Source organism: Eupeodes corollae, chromosome 2, assembly GCF_945859685.1.
Source record: "Eupeodes corollae chromosome 2, idEupCoro1.1, whole genome shotgun sequence".
Classification (NCBI taxonomy): Eukaryota; Metazoa; Arthropoda; class Insecta; order Diptera; family Syrphidae; genus Eupeodes; species Eupeodes corollae.
This window is the reverse complement of record NC_079148.1, coordinates 14,313,148-14,332,801: the sequence shown is the minus strand read 5'-3', so window position 1 is coordinate 14,332,801 and position 19,654 is coordinate 14,313,148. Positions and strand designations below refer to the sequence as shown.

General features: G+C 35.5%; 1 protein-coding gene across 4 annotated transcripts in view; it reads left to right on the top strand.

Moving 5' to 3' along the window:
* Positions 1 to 2,754: 2,754 nt before the first annotated feature.
* LOC129944028 (SH3 and F-BAR domain-containing protein DDB_G0274695) overlaps positions 2,755 to 19,654 on the top strand; it is a 121,742-nt gene continuing 104,842 nt past the window's right edge. For 3 of the 4 annotated variants that reach the window (XM_056053184.1, XM_056053183.1, XM_056053182.1), the window contains exon 1: positions 2,756 to 3,692. In XM_056053184.1, the coding sequence (XP_055909159.1) occupies positions 3,666 to 3,692 (27 nt within the window). In that variant the 5' untranslated portion in view covers positions 2,756 to 3,665. Of the gene's footprint in view, positions 3,693 to 19,654 lie in introns of all 4 variants that reach the window. The other variant, XM_056053181.1, reaches the window with a different exon arrangement.

Here is a 19,654-nt window from a genome sequence, read left to right as displayed (position 1 = left end):
TCATTCCTTCTCAAGACCTTGGAAAGAGTGATTGATATCCATTTAAGGGCAAGTATTGATACAAGACTTCTGTCTTCGTCTCAACATGCCTTCTGTAAAAGTAAATCAGTGGAAACAGCACTGTCGAATATTCCCTCCATCATATTGAGTTGACTATGCTTGCTTTCCTTGACATCGAAGGTGCCTTTAACAACGTGGACACATCTGCAATCACATCTGCACTAATATCTCTAAATGCAGAGAGTTCGCTCCGGAAGTTGATTCATTTCATGCTGACTGACAGAATAATCAACGCAAAACTGGTCAACTCTTCTGACAGACGATTCGTTAGCAGAGGGACACCGCAAGGTGGTGTTCTATCCCCTCTCCTCTGAAACCAAGTGGTGAATGAAATCCTAACTAGTCTGGATGCGGAGGGTTTCAGAGTGATAACCTATGCAGACGACGTATTGGGTGTCCAACGTTCAGCTTGCCTATGTATAAGCGGATCGCTTCGCACGACCCTATCTGCGGCACTGAACACTTTACTCTACCTTACACCTCTTGACATATTTAGCGAACATATAGCTGCAAGCTCTGCTATTCGCCTCAAAGCTTCGCCGCAGTGGACTAACAACAACATTGGCCACTAATAATTCTTAGGTATTTAGAATCAATTCCAAAGCACGCAGACTACACCATCCCCCAAAAACAAAAGGAGGGGTTGGTGGAGGTGTGTACTCTGAACGCCTTCCCAATAATTGTAGCGTGTTCCAGGCGGAACTTTTGGTGATAAAGGAAGTCTTGTCCTGGCTCAAAGAAAACGTGATATCAACATCTGATATCCGTATTTTCTCTGATAGCCAGGTCGCTTTCAAATCTCTGGACTCTGTCTCTACAAACTCTATAACAGTCAATAACTGTCGATCATCTCTAATGGAGATGGCGCAACAGTTTAATACCTTTGCTGGGTGCCGGTTCATACAGACATTCCAGGTAACTGTTAACTCTCCAGGAACGGTACAGTGCAGCCCACCCTACCACGTTTGGCAAGTACTGGCATACCAATCGCTACTTGTAAACTGCTGCTAATGCAAGACGCTGTGAGGAGAGCAGGCACCAGGTGGAACAACATCACCACTTGTCAAGCCACAAAAAACATCTGGCCAACACTGGATTTAAAACGTTCAAGGTGCTTGCTCTCTCTAAGCAGATCGCATATAAGCTCGATAATAGGTGTCATAACCGGAAATTGTCTAATAGGGAAGCACGCCACGAGACTAGGCGTATTCTCAAATGACTTTTGCAGAAGCTGTTTGGACGAGGAAGAGGAGAAAATAGTTCTTCATCTTCTCTGTACATGCCCTGCTCTAACTCGAAAACGCAGGAATTACCTAGGAGAATTCTTCTTTAACAATCTAAACGATCTAAATCATATCGGTATAATCAGCCTCTCACGTTTCGTAAGGGACTCAAGCTGGTTCCATTGAGCTTAGGAAGAAGCCTCAAGATTCATGTGGTATCACAATGGGTCATTAAACTGGCCTAAGTGTGTCCGTTTCCATCTTGGACAACCACTATAACCTAACCTACCTCTCCCATTTTGTTTTTGCTTCGAAAAGTGCCGCTAGCCTAACGCATCGTTTTTTTTTTTGTTGGTCACATCTATTCATGGACTAATGGTCAAAATTACAAATACAACGATGTAAACAAACGGGTTTTGGAGAGTGAAACGTACGACAGATTATCACCATGGTAAATGGAGAATTTTTGTTAATGACATTTATGAACTTTAAAAATTTTACTTCTCCTGTGCAACTCTTCTGCGTTGTTCCGATCACAAACTTCTCAGGTCTAAGTTACTCCGACATTTATGAAAGAACCCTTCGCCGTAGTCAACACCATCAGATCTGCAAGATGCAAACATTTCGAGTTTATAATTTTATAATATTGTTAAAATAACAATTTTCTTTGTTTATCAAAAGATAAGTAAAGTAGTAAATACTTACTTCAAAAGTGCTGAACATTTTTAATCAAAAACAATCAGTTTCCGAACGAATTAAAAATTAATTATTCTTAACCGGTACTCATAACTTATTCCAAAAATAGTATCAAGCCTATCTGTTTACTTATTATTTGTTTATTATTATCGTATCAATTCATTTATAGATCCAAAGACCACTTAAGTCAATCAATCAAACAAACCCTTAATGTCATTCGAAAAACTATATATGAAGCTATAAATAATTAACTCATTTATCGATTATGGTATTGTCTTCATAAATTTTATGGAACAAAATAATCTAATCTCAGTTTTTTGATATTATGTAGGGCGTAGGTGTGACATCAACAAACATCAAACTTCAATATGACGTTCTTTAAAATGTACTCAACAGGTGCAGCACAAATTAAATAAAACACCACCCACATCTCCTAAATAACAATATGTTTACACTTGTTTAATTTAAAGCTCACACAGAAAACATGATCAGCTGTCAAAAACACATACCAGCTGTTCAAACTTCAAATTTCAAAACAAAAACACCAATCGGTCTATCCATCGGTGTTATCGAAGCTTTCTCTTCCGATCCAACAGCAACAAGTTCAGGTGAAGTTAGCTCCAAAAGCAAACACTTCAAACATGTTTGAATGCAAATAGTAAATACCGCTGTGCGTTGGGTTGTGACTGCCATGCATGCCGGTGGGATTGGAATTGACTTTGGCAGCAGGCACCACACAAACAGCGGCGGAGCACTCCACCAGACTTCAATTCACTGTGTAAGCTTCAGTCAATGTCGAGAGTTCCGTTAGATTCAACGTGTGTGTCGCATCCGTCAGCGTTAAAAAAGTGAAGCTCAATCTGACATACAACATAGTGATCGTGCAATATCGATAAAGTTTGGGAATATCACATGTAATCGAATAAATCTTTTTTTGAATTTCTAACATTTTTCGAAATTAAGATAATCGATAAAATAGAGAGGGTGTGGTGTCAGCAGCGAATGGTTCCGATACCTATACAAAACCGAACGATTCACGGATACTCTGTTGCGGATGAGCAACCCAGTGAAATGTCGTACTCGATTTTGTGCCTCTAACCGAACTCATTACAGCAACAATAATAATCTATTCCACATTATTTGTTACGGTTCGATAGTTACTTTATGAGAAGATCGTTTGTTCCATAGTATCTAAAGTATCGTGTATTATTTTTGTTTACGGGTCTATGGCTTTGTGGTCACAAAAGCCTTCTCGTGAGCTATGACTTTCAATTAAAAATAAAATAGAGTTAAAAGCTAGTACAATCCTTGTACGTAGTTTAAAAATAAAAATAAAAAAAAGTAAAAAACGATCGCGTTCAGTGCGATATTTGCATGTTTCCATTCAACAACCTGTTAACGGTTTAAAATCTTTAAGCATTCACTACACTGCCGGGTGGTGGATGACGGAGCGGCGCGGCAGTCAGCGTGTATTATATTTTAATAATATAAATTATTATTGCACCAACTGGTTTTTGTGTATACAAAATTTATTAATTGCACTGTGAAAAGTTTCAAAAATAAAATAAAGAGACAACCAGAAAGTGAAGTTAATAAAATTTCAACCACAAAAAGAAAAATAACCGTAAGCATCGTCAGCATCAACAACTTTGTGGATTATCATTTTTGCATATAAATTGGAGCAAGATGTCACAGTTTCGAGATAATTCATGGGTAAGTTGTTGTTGAGTTTTTATTAAAATTTTTCTTCTTTATTTAAGACTTGAATTTTTTATTTTCGTTTTTGCAACTAACACAATTAACATGTTTTGAGTTTAAAAGTTACCGGTATCAAGAACTAATACTATGTTAGATGAAATAAGAAAGTGACAGTTAAAATTTTTACATGGAAGCAGGTTATAACCTTCATAAAAATTGCAAAAAGAAATGGTTTTTATGTTGGTGAAATTTGACAAATATGTCAATGGAAAGAAGAAAATAATTGTTCTGTTGGGCGCCATTTATAAGAAAGACTAACATCTACCTCTGATTGTTTGTTTATATTTACGTCTAACGTTCTGTCAAAGTTCAACTAAATAATACTTAATTGGATTAAGTAGTAAAATGTCAAATGCCATATGTGGTATGATCAAGAGGTTGAAGGAGAAATTTGTGTGTCTAGAGTTTAATTCTGCTTTTTAATGCTACATTGTACTTAATGGAATATAAAATGTTTTTAAATATGGGATAAATTATAATACACACACATTTCCCTAACTGATGAAGTCGTTAGTAAAATTAATTGAATTTTAACGATTTCTTGAAATGACTGGACTGCACCTGCAATCAGTCACTGTTCTCTGCATTATTAATTATTTGTTCTGAGATTTCAGCATTGCTTTATATAAACTTACCTTTCGCACTAGCCCGACTATATTTTTGAGCCATTTTAATTATTTGATTTCACCTGTCAAGCTCAGAACACGATCAGAACGAAAAAATAAACACAAATTTGAAGCTCCAAACGTTCATAGGTAAAAAATAAACACAAGGTTTTGTTTGACATTTCAGTCTCTGCTCTGAAGTTTAAAAATAATTAACGCCTAATGTAATTAAGATCGTTTATATTTTATTTGGCAATAAAATTATTTTAAGTATCTGGTCGCGTTCCTGTTTATTTGTTAGTTGTTTTGCGTTTTGACAGATAGCCGCCAATCCAACTCTCCATTTAGAATGTGAACACAGTTATCATTTTGATCCCTGTTTGTTTTATTAAAATTGCACCCGTATCACATCATGCGAAAACGATTTATAAACAAACTCGCTGTCAAAGTACATTCAAAATAAGTTTAATTCCAAAAACGAGCTTGTTGATTGATTTTGAACTTATTTCAAATTCTTATCGTCCATGGAAACCTGTCATTTGCGTATTCAATTTATTTTAATTTCAATATTTTTAATGCAGCTTAATTTCAATAATTTAATTTCCGTGTACAACAGCGTTTTGGTTTATATTTCATAAATTTTCATAAATGAATTCATAAAATGATAACAAAATAGCAAAAGCAAAATAAACCGGTACCAAAAATAGCCCACGAACAAATTTTTTGGCTTGATATGAGTTTTGAGGTTTTGATTTTTATGAATCTTTGATTAAATTGAATATGCTTTTGGCATAAACGCATGTCTATCTGAAATAATTACTTTTATTTTTATAAATGGAAGAAAAACTTGAACTTACCTTTACTTTAAAAACCAATTTAAAAAAAAAGTAACCTTGAAATTAACCAGTTTTTAATGGTTTTAAGTGCATTTTTAAAAATCGACCTAGTATGGTAGGTGGTATATAAAAATAATGATGGGCGATTAATGATTATTTTTGTTTTATGATTATTGGTGATAGGACATCAAAATAATTTATATAAAAGTTGTTTTAAGGAAAATCAACTTTTATACTTCGGACAAAAAATGTGGGTGTTTTATTGGTAATTTTGTTTTAAAGGACTGAAACTTAAGCCGGAATAAAAATAGCTCTAAAAAGAAACTTGTATCTGCATATTTAATTAAAGACTGGACAAATAAATTCGTTACCAAAAATAACGATATTGTAACATTACTAATGGTTTTCAATATCCAAATTCAATACTAATTTAAACTTATGTTCCTCTGCAGTATGAAAGAGAACCTTATTTTAAAAAAGAAGTAGTTTTGGGTGTTTGCTATTTCTTAACATTTTTCTTAGTTGAATTCATAGAATGACATTTGAATTTCTGACATTTCAATTTTAAAGGCTAGTTCTTCAGAATAAGGCTTGTTTATTTCTTTTTCTTCAAGTTCAGAGTTCAGATGAACTGTTTTAATAATTATGTCAAACTGAGTTGAAATTCAATAAGGTTTGGAAATTCACCAAGAATCATTTAACGCTAAACAAACTTTTCCAAGTTGTAGACATTTATTTGAGGAAATAAATATTTCGAGAAGTTCATAGACCACTTCTGACAACTGTCACTTTTTAGGCGTGTTCAGATCCACAGTATTATACTAATTTAAAAAGGATTCTAATTTTTGATGAACTAGTAAATAACTAAGTATTTAAAAAATTTAATGCTAAACGCATTAATTGTTGTACAGATTTTTATTTTCGTGATATAGAAGTCAACATTTTTATATTAACATCTTTTTCCATAAACGAAAACGTAGTTAAATTTAATTTCACAACAATTCATTATATTTCTAAAATAAACAAAAAAAAAAAATAAACATGCTGTGATTCCTTTGACTTATTTTAAAATTCTTTAAAACAGTAAAACCATTATGGCATTTAAACCATAACACGATTGATATCTGCTATAATAAATTATTGTACGTACAACTTCCTTTCGATAAGATGATAGCAATAACAATTTTTCTTTATTATACACGCAATATAATTATATTGTTGTCTTGACATTTAAGTGCACTTTACTTACCGTAAGACTTAAATTTAAACAACTTTCAATTATATCTGTTAAAATCATTCAAACTCATTCTTATAATAAAAGAGTTCGATAAACTTTTGTCACGCAATCGACCCATTTTTCTTATTTTCAAAAACAACAAAGGTACTTTTTAAATGCAATATGATGTTTATCTTTTTTTTGTTTAGATTCTTTATTTGCTTGCAAACAACTCATTTGTGACTAATTTTGTTTATATTTACTTAAGTTGGAATTATTTTGTTTAATTTCTTTAATCTCATCGATATACTTTACTATAATCTTGATATCGATAACAAAAAGCAAAGAATATGTAATCTCTAACTGCGATTGCATTACACAAGAAGACACATTGTCCCCAGCTTGTTTTTGAATGATTAATCATTTTTATAATTAATTATAAGATCATGGTTTTTTTATGAATGTTATCGGTTCTAGAAGCCTTTCAAGAACTAGATGATAAACGATAAGTTCTTTTCAATAACTGAAGGTCATCTATCTTATTCTTTGACTTGAATCAAAAAGGTTAACAATGGAAGTAAGTGATTCTTTGTTTTTTTTTGTTGGATAAGACAAAGAACATATGATTCGATCACTCAGATGCAATTTTGGAATGGGTCAAATATTCAGATAGTTAAATTTGACAGTTGAGATAATACACAAGGTCTGTTCCCGGCCTTAAGGAAAGAATCATTAAAAGGATTATTCTTGGAAAGGAAAATGTGACTGCACCATTATTTTCATTAACAGCTGATTATGGTATGTCAAAAAACAAACTAATCGTTTCACTAGAGAGTTGTGTTTCATTTACATATGTATATACGATTTTAGACGAAGTTCTCTCAGAAAAAAATTGTGCAACAACAATTACATATATATTTCCAATGATGAACCGACCTGTCAAAAAAAATTTGCAAAGTTATAGGACTATTCCTTAATTTTGAACTCTGTGTTGTCAATTTCTTTGTTACATATATAAACTAGGAGATCAAAACATAATGAGAAAAAGAGGCTGGGATGTGACCCACACTGATAACTTCCCATCCCGTCCGTCCCGTCCCGCCGATTTGTCTTGCTTAAAAGTTTGTCTATATGTACCAAATTTGCGAACTATTTTTTGTTGATTTTATTTTTTAAGGAAAAAACGGACTGTTGGATTTTTATATAAAAATTACTGAATATCGAAACCAATATTTTCTGTGATATAAAATAAGTTTGAAGCCAATATTTTATATTTTTGAAAAGCCTTTTGAGTCGAAAGTAAATTCTTACCAAGTTTTAGTAGTGTTTTTTTTTTAGAGTTTTATTTTTTGTAAAAAACTGTCAATTCGATTTTTCTCAAAATTTGCCTTAATGTTGAAAACAATATTTCTTGTAAGAAAAATTAATTAGAAGCTATTTTCTCAAATTTTTGAAAAGATGTTTGAATCGAAAATCATTTTTTACCAACTTTTGTTAATTTATTTCGGTTTTCAATTTTTTGTAAAAAAATGTCAACACGATTTTTTTCAAAATTTTACTGAATGTTGACAACAATATTTCTTATAAGATAAAATTAGTTTGAAGCCAATATTTCAAATTTTTGAAAAGATATTTGAGTCGAAAATCATTTTTTACCAACTTTTGTTAATTTTCGGTTTTTAATTTTTTGTAAAAAAAACTTTCAATTCGATTTTTCTCAAAATTTTATCAGATGTCAAAAACATTATTCTTCGTTGCACAAAATTGTTTCGGAGATGAAATCATATTTTAGTCGTAAAATTTTGGAGGTGACAAATTATTTTTTCAGTTTTTTTAATATATAAAAAAACCGTTAAATGGATTTTTTTCAAAAAATATATTTCTTTGATATCACGTTAGAATATATTATATACAATTTTATTCAAGTTTTTAGCGTTTTGGTTCGTAAGATTTTTAGGGTTAACCAAAATGTTCACCTTTTTTTCAAACTGCTATGGTAAAAAAACCACCCATGCAATTTTCTTGAGAGCCCTTTCTGCATCTTTCTGCCTTATTATGTGCATAACAAAAATTATTTGAAATCGATATCTCTTCTGGTTCTTGAGCTATGGACGACGAAAAAACGTCGCGAACGTTCGGACGTACGAACGTACGTACACACGCACGCACAGACATCTTTCTAAAAATCTTTAATTCCGACTCTAGGGACCTTGAAACGTCGAGAAATGTCAAATTTTTCAATTTGACAAATCGGGCCCATTACAATAACTTCTTATGGGAAGTTAGCAATAAGGCTACGTTCGATTTTTTTACGTAAGCAGTTTTATCGAATATGAGACTGCGTTTCACACGAGAAATATTTGATTCGATTTTTTCACGTACGGGTTTTGAGGCGTGGCAGGGGACACAGCACTATCGGCAATCAACTGGCCATCGTCATCATGGATCCACATATTCCACTTATTTTTATTGGTATAAAAAAGTGGTAATAAGAAACGGTTAGTACGTCGAAGATTCTGGGTACATCCTCTTTTAGAGAATGGTCCACAGCTTGGAAAACGTTTTGAAAAATTTTACCTAAGCCTGAGACATGACGAACAGAAATGTTATAATTATTTTCGTATTTCGATGGCTAGTTTTGACAATCTATTATTAAGACTGAAAAAAGATTCTACTCTTCCACGTAATGAACGAATTCGAAAAAATTTTGTTCGTGTTAACGGCACAATATAAAGACAAGCGCTACTAATCGTGTGTACGATAAAAATACGGTGTACGGAAAAAATTATTTCACGAATACGGGATTTTCCCGCATGGGCTTCGTGTGAACGTACAAATATAATACTCGCTGCCATTGCTCTATTCGATAAAATATCGTATACGAGAAAAATATGGTCGTCTGAACGTAGCCTAAAGAGCAAACGAACAGATCTTATATCTATTCACGGGAAAGTCAGGTAAAATTTGATTAAACATATTATTTTAATACGTGACATTTAAAAATAATAGAAATCGTTTTATCTAGTTCTAGTAATCAAATAACGGTAAATGTCTAGACATCTTTTTTCTACCTCGAAATTAAATGATCAACAAACTTCTTTTAATACATTGGCAGGTAATAAAGTAGGAAATAAAAATGTTGCAATAAGTTGTCAACCTCTATCTCTGCCATGTACCATTTGATAAAAGTTTAAAAATTGACTTCTTGTTGGAATTATTATTAAACTAATAAAGATAAGCTATAAAAGTAGAGAAGCTTTATCATAATGCATTTTTAAATTTGTGCCAATCTTTTTGAAGAAAATAAAAGAAACCAAAGTAAAAAGAAATTCAAATTCCTTTCTCTCAATATCTAAATTACAGACAAGAAAAAAAGTTACTATGTTAAACTACTGGGGCTGGCCTAAACCAAACCAAACCAACAGCGTTGAAAATAACGATGACGACAATACAATGGCGAGACGGCGACGACAACAACTATAAAGACAATTAAATTTCGTTTATTTTATGTTTGTCACGATTGTCGGTCAAAAGATGGCGACAAAAAAACTACAAACAACTAAACTTTACCTACCTGCCTATCTAGACTATCTTTAACTAGGTAGCTAAGGTAGACTTTACTTTGTAGCTAATAATACAAACTAAATTTTTTATTCAAAATAATTGTAGGTAAGTGCAAGCCCTCAAAATATTGAAAAACACGAAAAACAAAAAGTATGAAGACAAAACAAAAGTAGGGAAAAATGGAACGTGACTTTGAAGAAATAAACGTTCCAATAAAAATTACTTTCTTTCAAATTGTCAAACGAGCCCAACTGTCTCTGTAAGCATGAATTTAGTTTCTGTGTTCGATTTTTGGTTTTCTTTGCATTTGAACGCTTTGCGATAGGATTTAATGGAAAGTTTGGTAAATGATTATTTACACTTTTAAATTTATAAACAGAAAATTTAATAGAAGGTCTGTTCCTATCTATGGATTTCTGTGCTTTTTAGTGCAACGTCCTGTCAAGTTCATGAAGTGTGAATTTTGTCCATAATTGGACAGTTTAAAATGTCAACATATTTTCTCTCGAAGCATCCTAAGACGCTCTCATCATTCTTTGACAGGGTCCAAACCTCAGCGTTATAAATGAGAACCGGGGTGATGATGATGAATGTCTTATAGATGGTGATTTTAGATCCTCGAGAGAGGACTTTACTTCTCAATTGCCTTCTAAGTCCAAAGTCTTCGTTTGAGTTCAGCGGTGTTATCGTTGTCTGTGTTAATAGCGTTACCTAGGTAGACAAAGTCCTTAACTACCTCGAAGTCATAGCTGTCCATGGTGACGTTTTGTCCAAGACGTCATTGTTCAATGTTCTTTTTTGATGACAGCATATACTTGGTCTTTTCTCTATAGACCAATTAACCCATCTTCTTCGCTTCCGTCGCAATGCTCACTTACATCACGCATTGATTTTCCAATTATGTCAATATCATCTGCGAATCCGAGTAATTGGATGGACCTTAAGAAGATTGTGCCTCTTGTGTTGACGGTTGAGTTTTGCACTATTCTTTCCATAACGATATTGAAGTCTCATGACAGTGCATCGCCTTGTCTTAAACCTTTTTTGACATCAAATGCATCGGTGAGCTCTTTTCCTACCTTGATAGAGCAGCTTGCATTCTCCATCTTCATTCTGAACAAACGTATAAGTTTGACAGGGATGCCCAAACTAGACATCGCTCTGTAGAGCTCTTCCCTATAGATGCTGTCATACGCGGCTTAAAATCGATAAAGAGATGGTGGGTATCGATTTGAAGTTCCTGGGTTTTTTCCACCTATCAGGTTGTGGACGAAAGGCTTCAGACGTTCACATAATACGGCAGAGAGGATCTTATATGCAATGTTAAGGACACTGACGCCTCTGCAGTTGGCGCAATTTAGAGGGTTTCCTTTTTTATGGATCGGGCATACTATGCTGAGATCCCACTCATAGGGCATGCTTTCTTCCGACCATATTTTGCAGATGAGTTGGTGTATGCTCCCTAACAAGTCATCGCCTGTTGCTTTGAATAGTTCGGCAGCGATGTCGTCAGCTCCAGCAGCTTTGTTTGACTTAAGTTTAGATCTTCACTTCGTCAAGGTCGGGTAGGCGGAATTGTTGATCTGCATCGCCTAGGTTGAGTGTTTCTATCTCCCTTACAGCGGGATTCGGTTGGTCATAGCAGTTATATAATTTTTAGAAGTGATCTTCCCATTCTCTCAACATAGACTGCGGTTCTACTACGATGTTCCCCTGATCGTCTTTATAGGCTTCGGTTCGTGGCTGGTACCATGGGAGTTTCTTTTTACCTTTTTTTTAAAATTTGCGAACCTTATTCCTGTTGTGACATCCCTCTATCTCCTCGATCGCGAGCTTCTCATGCTCTCTTTTTTTCCATCTAAGAAGCCGGTGTTCCTCTCTCCTCTTCTGCTCGTAGAGCTTACGAGCAGCTCTAGTCCTTTGTGCAACGCCGTTTTGTATGCCTGCTGTTTCGCTGCGTGCGCTTGCCGGCATTTGTCTTCAAACCAGGGGTTTCGCTGTGGTGGCCGTGTGAAACCTAGCACTTCAGAGGCGGCATCTCTGTTGGCTGTAAGGCAATGTTGCCACTGGTTTTCAATGCTTAATGCAGGCAGCATAGGACTCCTTAAGAGGTTATTAGAGACTCGATCGGAAAAGGACATGGCAGCTTTTTGCGGTTGTAGCCATCTAACGTCTAACGTCGAATCTTATCACAGTACTTCCTTGTTTTGGTTCGGATCGGGATATCCGTAGACGTACCTTGGCTACAACGAGGTAGTGATCCGAGTCAATGTTGGCCTCTCGGAATGGTCGGATATCCTGGATACTGGAGAAGTGTCGTGCGTCGATTGCAATGTGGTCAATCTGGTTCATGGTTGATTGATCAGGAGATTTTCATGTCCCCTTGTGGATATTGAGATGTGTGAACTGCGTACTAGCTTCCAGAACGCCTCGCCCCGCAGCGAAATGGATCAGCCTGAATCCGTTGTCGGATGCCACCAAAGATGTCTTCTCCTAAATTCTCCTGAGACAATTTTTATTTCATAGCCAGGGCACTACTCATATGTCATGTCCAAGAGCTCGAAGAATATGTCTTTGGTGTCTTCATCTTTCTCCTCGTTTGGGGCATGCGCGTATATTAGGCTTATGTTGGCGAATTTACTCTTTATGTGGATTGTCGTGAGTCTAGTTTCAATTACAAATCCACACCCAAATAGACGCTGTATTTGTTCTCGGTAACAGTCGCCGTAGTATATATCGCAGTCTTTTAGTTTGCGTTTGCCCGGTCCATCCCATCGCACTTCTTGGATGGCGGTAATATCTGCCTAGCAGCACTTTAGGGCTTCCGCTAATTGTTTGGCTGCACGTGGTCTGTTAAGGGACCTATCATTCTACGTGGCCAGGAAGTCACCCCGACAACGGCACAACTCCCAAGAGCCAGATCCTTAGTATAACTCCAAGGACGGGGAGCCGGATAAACGGCTTCTTACACACCTGGGTTCCGAATATGCCGAAGAAACCCTATAAGGTGTTCACTAAGTAGTTCAACCTTGCTGGAACTGTAGACGCCACCGTTGATTCCATCTCGAGAATTCGTCCGCTGCCGCCTGGATAAGCAGAGGTGCCTTAGTGGAAACACCTCTCCCCCCTCTCTACTTTGCTGCCCCCAACAACTTTCCACTGGGGTTAGAACCCAATCTCCAGTTGAGGTACTAGGCAGTTCTGATTTCCAAGAAAAGTGACATTTGCTTCTGGATTACAAAGCATGAGAAAAACCTGTGGACGCTTGTGTCCTCTTGAATGCACATGTCTACCATTTGAACATCCATTTGATTTGTGGTGTAAAAAAATTAATCAGCTAAACATCAAAGAAATTTAGTTCCAACAAGACGGTACGACTTGTCGTTCAGCTGACTTAACCATCAATTTACTGCAAAATCAATTTCGTGACAACTTAGTACATAAAAGTGGTCCTGTCAACTAGCCCTTCTTTCGTGTGAGTTTAAGCCCTTTCCTTTTATGATATACTTTACGCCATTGTCTTAAACCATTGTAAAAAGTAGTGACAAATCGGACCAATCATGGAAATAATATTTAAAAAATAAATTCCATGAAATTATCCACTTGATTATAAAAATTAAAAAAAAAATGTTAAAAAAAAAAATCCAACAATATTTCGATCTTGTATTATTAAAGTTCTTAAGCTCTTTAAAAAACACACAATGCAAAATAATAAGTTGACAGAACTTGAGACTTTAATCAAAGCTAAGAAAATACAAATTTTCTTTAAAGTTTTCAATCCATTGAATTTGTTCGTAAACTATGAATCAAAAGTATGCCCAGTGTCACTTGTGTATTAACCTCAACCAAAGTTGACTTGATTCCACCTCACCTAAGGCTCCGTTTATAACTATCAATAAAATCCAACAGTTTGCTTCAGATTTTTGAACATTTTATACCTTTAATTAAAGTAAAAAAGTAAAATAAATTGAATTTTTAAGTAAAATTTAAACAATAAAGTTTAAGTTTTAGGCGACAGTTATAGCTATCATTGAAATTGATCCAGACAAATTTTTGAATCGATATTTGACGGTGTTTCCCTTTGATTATAAATGAAAATTATAAACTGATCGATCGGAAATCACACAATGAATTTTTAGGGAAAAATATGTAAGTGTAATTACGCATTTATTTTTCTTTAAATATGTATTTTTCTATTTTCTGGACGGAAATTCATTTTCCTGAACAGCTGATACTTTTATGTTCAAAAGTGAAACGAATAGTTCCACTGCTTTGTGTTCCAATTTCACACAATTCCAATGACAGATTTCGGTCAGTATAAATATTTCGGTGGCTTTCAATCAGGAAATTTTGTTCAATGACAACAATTATTAATAAAATCTATAAACGACCTGCTAAAAAATTCCAATGTTTGTTTTCAATGATGAAAACCATTGATAGCTATAACTGGAGCCTTACTGTAAACAAACTTCCATTTCGTTTTACTGATGGTGTTCCAATGTTCTACTGTTCCTATGCCACAAAAAAATACTAATGAAATCAACAGCAAAGAGGAATCAAGCAATCATTGATGGAGTCCCAAAAGGTAGCCATCTTGGGCCTTTACTTTGTATTTATATAATCAATGATGTTTAGTACTTCATTGAGGCCATTCATGTGAATACCATATGTATATCCCCTGGTTTTTTTCTGAGAAACTAAACTCAATTTGTGATATCGATGTTGGACTCAATACAAAGAATTTGGAATTGGATTATCTTTTATAAAAACATTTCAATAAAAGGCAATTGACTTAAAGCCTACACAATCTTAATTAGAAATCATTTTCAAGTTGATTTTCATAATTCCTTGATGTAGACTCGTTTACAATTAAAACCTATAATGTACCTTTCCTTGCGTCAAAATAAAAAAATGTATACGTACAAAACTTGGGATAAAATGGTTTTTATGATATAAATAGATTTTGATTGACAAACAGAAGCCACAATATTGCTTGTGGTTTTTTCAATTAACTAGGTTATAATATGGGGCAACCAGAGGGCATATTATAAACTTCCTTTTTCCTCAATTTATTTCCCTGGAAAATTTATAGTAGAGATGAAGTATCTTCATCGAATATGCTATACGCAAAATCATAAATAATGTGGGGTGCGTTCAACTGTTAAAAGAGTAGCTATCTCATAATGTTTGAAAATTAGGTCACTTAATTGAGATTGGTTTTGGTTTCTATACAAAACATATAAATAAATGCGTTTTGATTTGATTGCGTTGTCGTAATACTCGCGTATGATTGATACGAGTTAGAGTTGGAATATAAAACACACGAGACTGTTTCAATGATTTAAGTAAGTTTGTGACTACAAAATATGAGAAGCCACACAAATTGATATCATCTGTCAAATATTATTAAACGCATTTTATTTTCAAAATTGATTTGGTTCAAATCATAGATGGAATAAAGTTGTGGTTTATTATAGTTTGGCTGTGCGGTTGTCATATGGCTGTGGTAGCCGGTGTCAAAGTCAAATTTTCATGTGGTCGCATCTCGCATGTGTCAATTGTTTGACTTTTTGCGTAATTTACTTTTTTGGGTGATTGAAATCATAAATTTTCAGAGTTAGTTAGATACATCATTTTGACGTCGCTTAAATATATAACACTCCTACCATTAAGAAATGTCTGCCTCATTTTCCCATCCCTCGAATGGAAAGAAGAAATAATCATGATACGTCAAACTGAACCAAATTAAAAGTGCCAAATTCAAATATAAACGAGAGAGTTCTGACAGTTCAAATGGCGGCCATATTGGTGTATTTGCTTATAAACTTCCTGTCATTTGACAAACGCCATCTAGTATGGATTTGAACTTCAATGATGTTGTTCTGGTATCTCTTCTTCGAATCAAGTTAAGCATCTGTATCACCGCATTAATTAATGAAATACCTGAAGATTATAGTAAGAAATCACTATAAGCATCTCATTAGCCTTCTAACATTTCCTGCAGTGGGTCACGTTTTTTGCAGTTGTTGTTTTGTTAGTTTTTTTTTTTGCATATAAAACTCGGTCAATAGAGAAGGTCTATTGGTCATAATAAAAGATACATCTGAATGCCGACTTCAATAAAGGTATAAAGTTTTTTTTATAGCAAACTTTTTTGTTTTCCTTTCAACCAAATTTATGTCACTCCTAATGAAAAACTTTATTCTCTGATGCATTTATAAGATCTCAATAAAACGGATATGAACAATTGTATTTCGTATCCATTAAGAAAATCACTATCAACACAAAAACAACTCTCAAGCATCAATCTTGAGGCATGCAGCCGCACTGCCAAAGCCACAGACGGAGTTGAAGCTGAAGCCGACAAGGCAACCCGCAACCAGGCGCAAACAGTAAAATGTACTCTACCCAGCTACTTTAGAGAAATTTGTCATGGCCATATAAAGCACTGGCTTGTCTAGGAGCATTAAGCACACGCTGGCAATGTCATCGTACATAATACTCTATGCATCAGAGTGTCTCCTCCTAACTCCTAACTCGCGCAACACAACAGGTGCAAATCTAAAGACGTAGTGTAAACAACCCACAAGTAGTGAGCAGCTGAGCAGCTATATGCTTCTGCAAAGCATAGTAACGGGTGTTGTACATTTAAAATGACGACGTCTGGTCCTAACCAGCTCCTCCATCTTTGGCGCATCGCGATCGCACAGCATACACCTAACCAACGTTCATTCATCCGAATGGATGGTTGGTTGGTTGCATGGGAGCTTGCAAGTGCATGGTACATTAACTACAGTGAGAGAGAAAATTCATTGCACCGCACTGCACCAAGTGTCAAGTGAAATTTGCTGAAAAACGCGATATGATGATGATGCATTATGCAGCGCGCTTTGAATTTTTCACATCCATCGACCGTCGAAACAGATGCTTGTACATTATGCGCATATATGTATGATGATGAAACTTTTTGTTGAGGACACCACAATAGAGGATGCTTCATCGTCAACATCAACATAAAGTGACGAAGATCCAATGATTAACGGGTTTCCTAGAAATTTCGGTTCCAGATAATTCACCTTGAGGCCACATTTCCGGACCCGCATTAGGAAAAAGTAAAAGTTTTTTCTCTGACATGCGATAATTTTGCTTGTAAATTATAGCCGTCTTGACTAGGTGTAGGTACATATATATGAATCTTATACGGCATATGGGTTTGGGTTGAAAATATTTTCTCAGGAAAAACTTGCCATAATTTTCACACAATTATATTTTATACATGAAATTGGCATAACTATAGTGTGATGACTTGCGTTTGTGTGTAAGTGTAAATGATTGTTGTTGCGAAAAGCTAGATGCAGAGGCAACCTTAACTTGTCACGATCATCAATTTATTGATCTTATGTACATATTTGAATTATTTGTTTTTAATGAATTCGCAAGACAAATTTGTTTCAAACAAGTTGCCACTAACGGAAATCTTCATAAAATGAAAAAAAAATTATGATTTTATCTAATGACAGCTTTATATTGATTTGACATACGTCAATGGACTTGAGCTTTTTCTAAGAAAGAAAATGATGTTATTCCAGTTAATATTGATTTGTTCATTTTTTTTTTCGAATAAAATAGAAGGAGCGTTAGCTCTTCTACTTTGTATTATAAGATATAAGATAGTCACTCAAAAGCGGGACTTTTTTATTTTGTATTTTGACATTTGATATGTTTAACTTGTATTAGAATGGTTTCAATTCAAAGCTCAATCGAAAAGCAAAACATAATATTAACAAGAAGAATTGCATCTTATTAGGTTTAATTCACATTGTAAAATTTAAATTCCATCTAGTTTTACAAGACGCAAAGTTAATATTCAATTCCTGTAAATTTCTTTTTATAAATATTACTTACTTACTTAAGGTGGCGCTACAGTCCGGGCGGACCTGGGCCTCAACCAAAATGCGTCTTCAGCCAGCTCGGTCCCTAGCTAGCTGTCTCCAGTTTCGCACGCCAAGTTGGTTGAGGTCCTCTACCACCTGGGTGCGCCACCTGAGTTGTGGTCTTCCTCTACTGCGCTGTCTTAGGGATTTGATTCGAAGACCTTCCGGGCTGGAGCGTTGATGTCCATTCGCTCTACATGACCTAGCCATCTTAGCCGTTGGACTTTAATTCTGCTAACTAGGTCAGTGTCGCTGTACAGCCCGTACAGTTCGTCGTTATATCTCTCCTCCATTCTCCATCTATGCGTACGGGACCAAAAATCACCCGAAGAATTTTTCTCTCGAAGCATCCTAATGCGCTCTCATTTTTCTTTGACAGGGCCCAGGCCTTAGCGCCATAAATGAGAACCGAGATGATGAGTATCTTATAGATGGTGATTGTAGATGCTCGAGAGAGGACTTTACTTCTCAATTGCCTTCTAAGTCCAAAGAAGCAGCGATTTGCAAGAGTTATTCTTCGTTTGATTTCAGCGCTGGTGTCGTTGTCTGTATTAATAGCGGTGCCTAGTAGACGAAGTCCTTAACTACCTGTCCATGGTGACGTTTTGTCCAAGACGTCGTTGTTCAGTGTCCTTTTTTGATGACAGCGTATACTTGGTCTTGCCCTCATTGACCACTAAACCCACCTTCTTCGCTTCCGTCGCAATGCTCAAAAACGCTCCACTGACATCACGCTTTGATCTTCAAATTATGTCAATATCATTTACGAATACGAGTAATTGGATGGACCTTTGGAAGATTGTGAATCTAGTGTTGACGGTTGAGTTTTGCACAGTTCTTTCCAGAACGATATTGAAGAAGTCGCATGACAGTGCATCGCCTTGTCTAAAACCTTTTTTGACATCAAATGCATCGGTGAGATCTTTTCCGACCTTGATAGAGCAGCGTGCATTCTCCATCGTCATTCTGCACAAACGGATAAGTTTGAATATTTGGTCGATAGTGGACTTTCCTGGTCTGAAGAAACACTGATAAGGACTAATCAGGTTGTTGACGAATGGCTTCAGACGTTCATATAATACGTCAGAGAGGATCTTATACGCAATGTTAAGGAGACTGATGCCTCTGTAGTTGGCGCAGTTTAGACGGTCTCCTTTCTTGTGTATCGGGCACACTATGCTGAGATTCCACTCATCGAACATGCTTTCTTCCGACCATATTTTGTAGATGAGTTGGTGCATGCTCCCTACGAACTCATCGCCTGTTGCTTTGAATAGTTCGGCAGCGATGCCGTCAGCTCCAGCAGCTTTGTTTGACTTAAGTTGAGATATAGCTATCCTCACATCGTCTAGGTTGAGTGGTTCTATCTCCCTTACAGTAGAATTCGGTTCGTCATCGCCGTTATATAATTTGGAGAAGTAGTCTTTCCATATTCTTAACATAGACTGCGGTTCTACTACGATGTTCCCCTGATCGTCTTTATAGGCTTCAGTTCGTGGCTGGCATCCTTGGGAGGTTTTGTTACCTTTTGGTTAAATTCACGAACCACATTCCTGTTGTGACATCCCCCTATCTCCCCGATCGCGCGCTTCTCATGCTCTTTTTTTTTCTATCTAAAAAGCCGGTGTTCCTCTCTCCTCTTCTGCTCGTAGAGCTCGCGAGCAGCTCTAATCCTTTTGTGCAGCACCGTTTTGTATGCCTGCTAATTCACGTATACAGATCCGAAGTTCGTTATACTTATTTCGTTTGCTTGGGTTGTCAA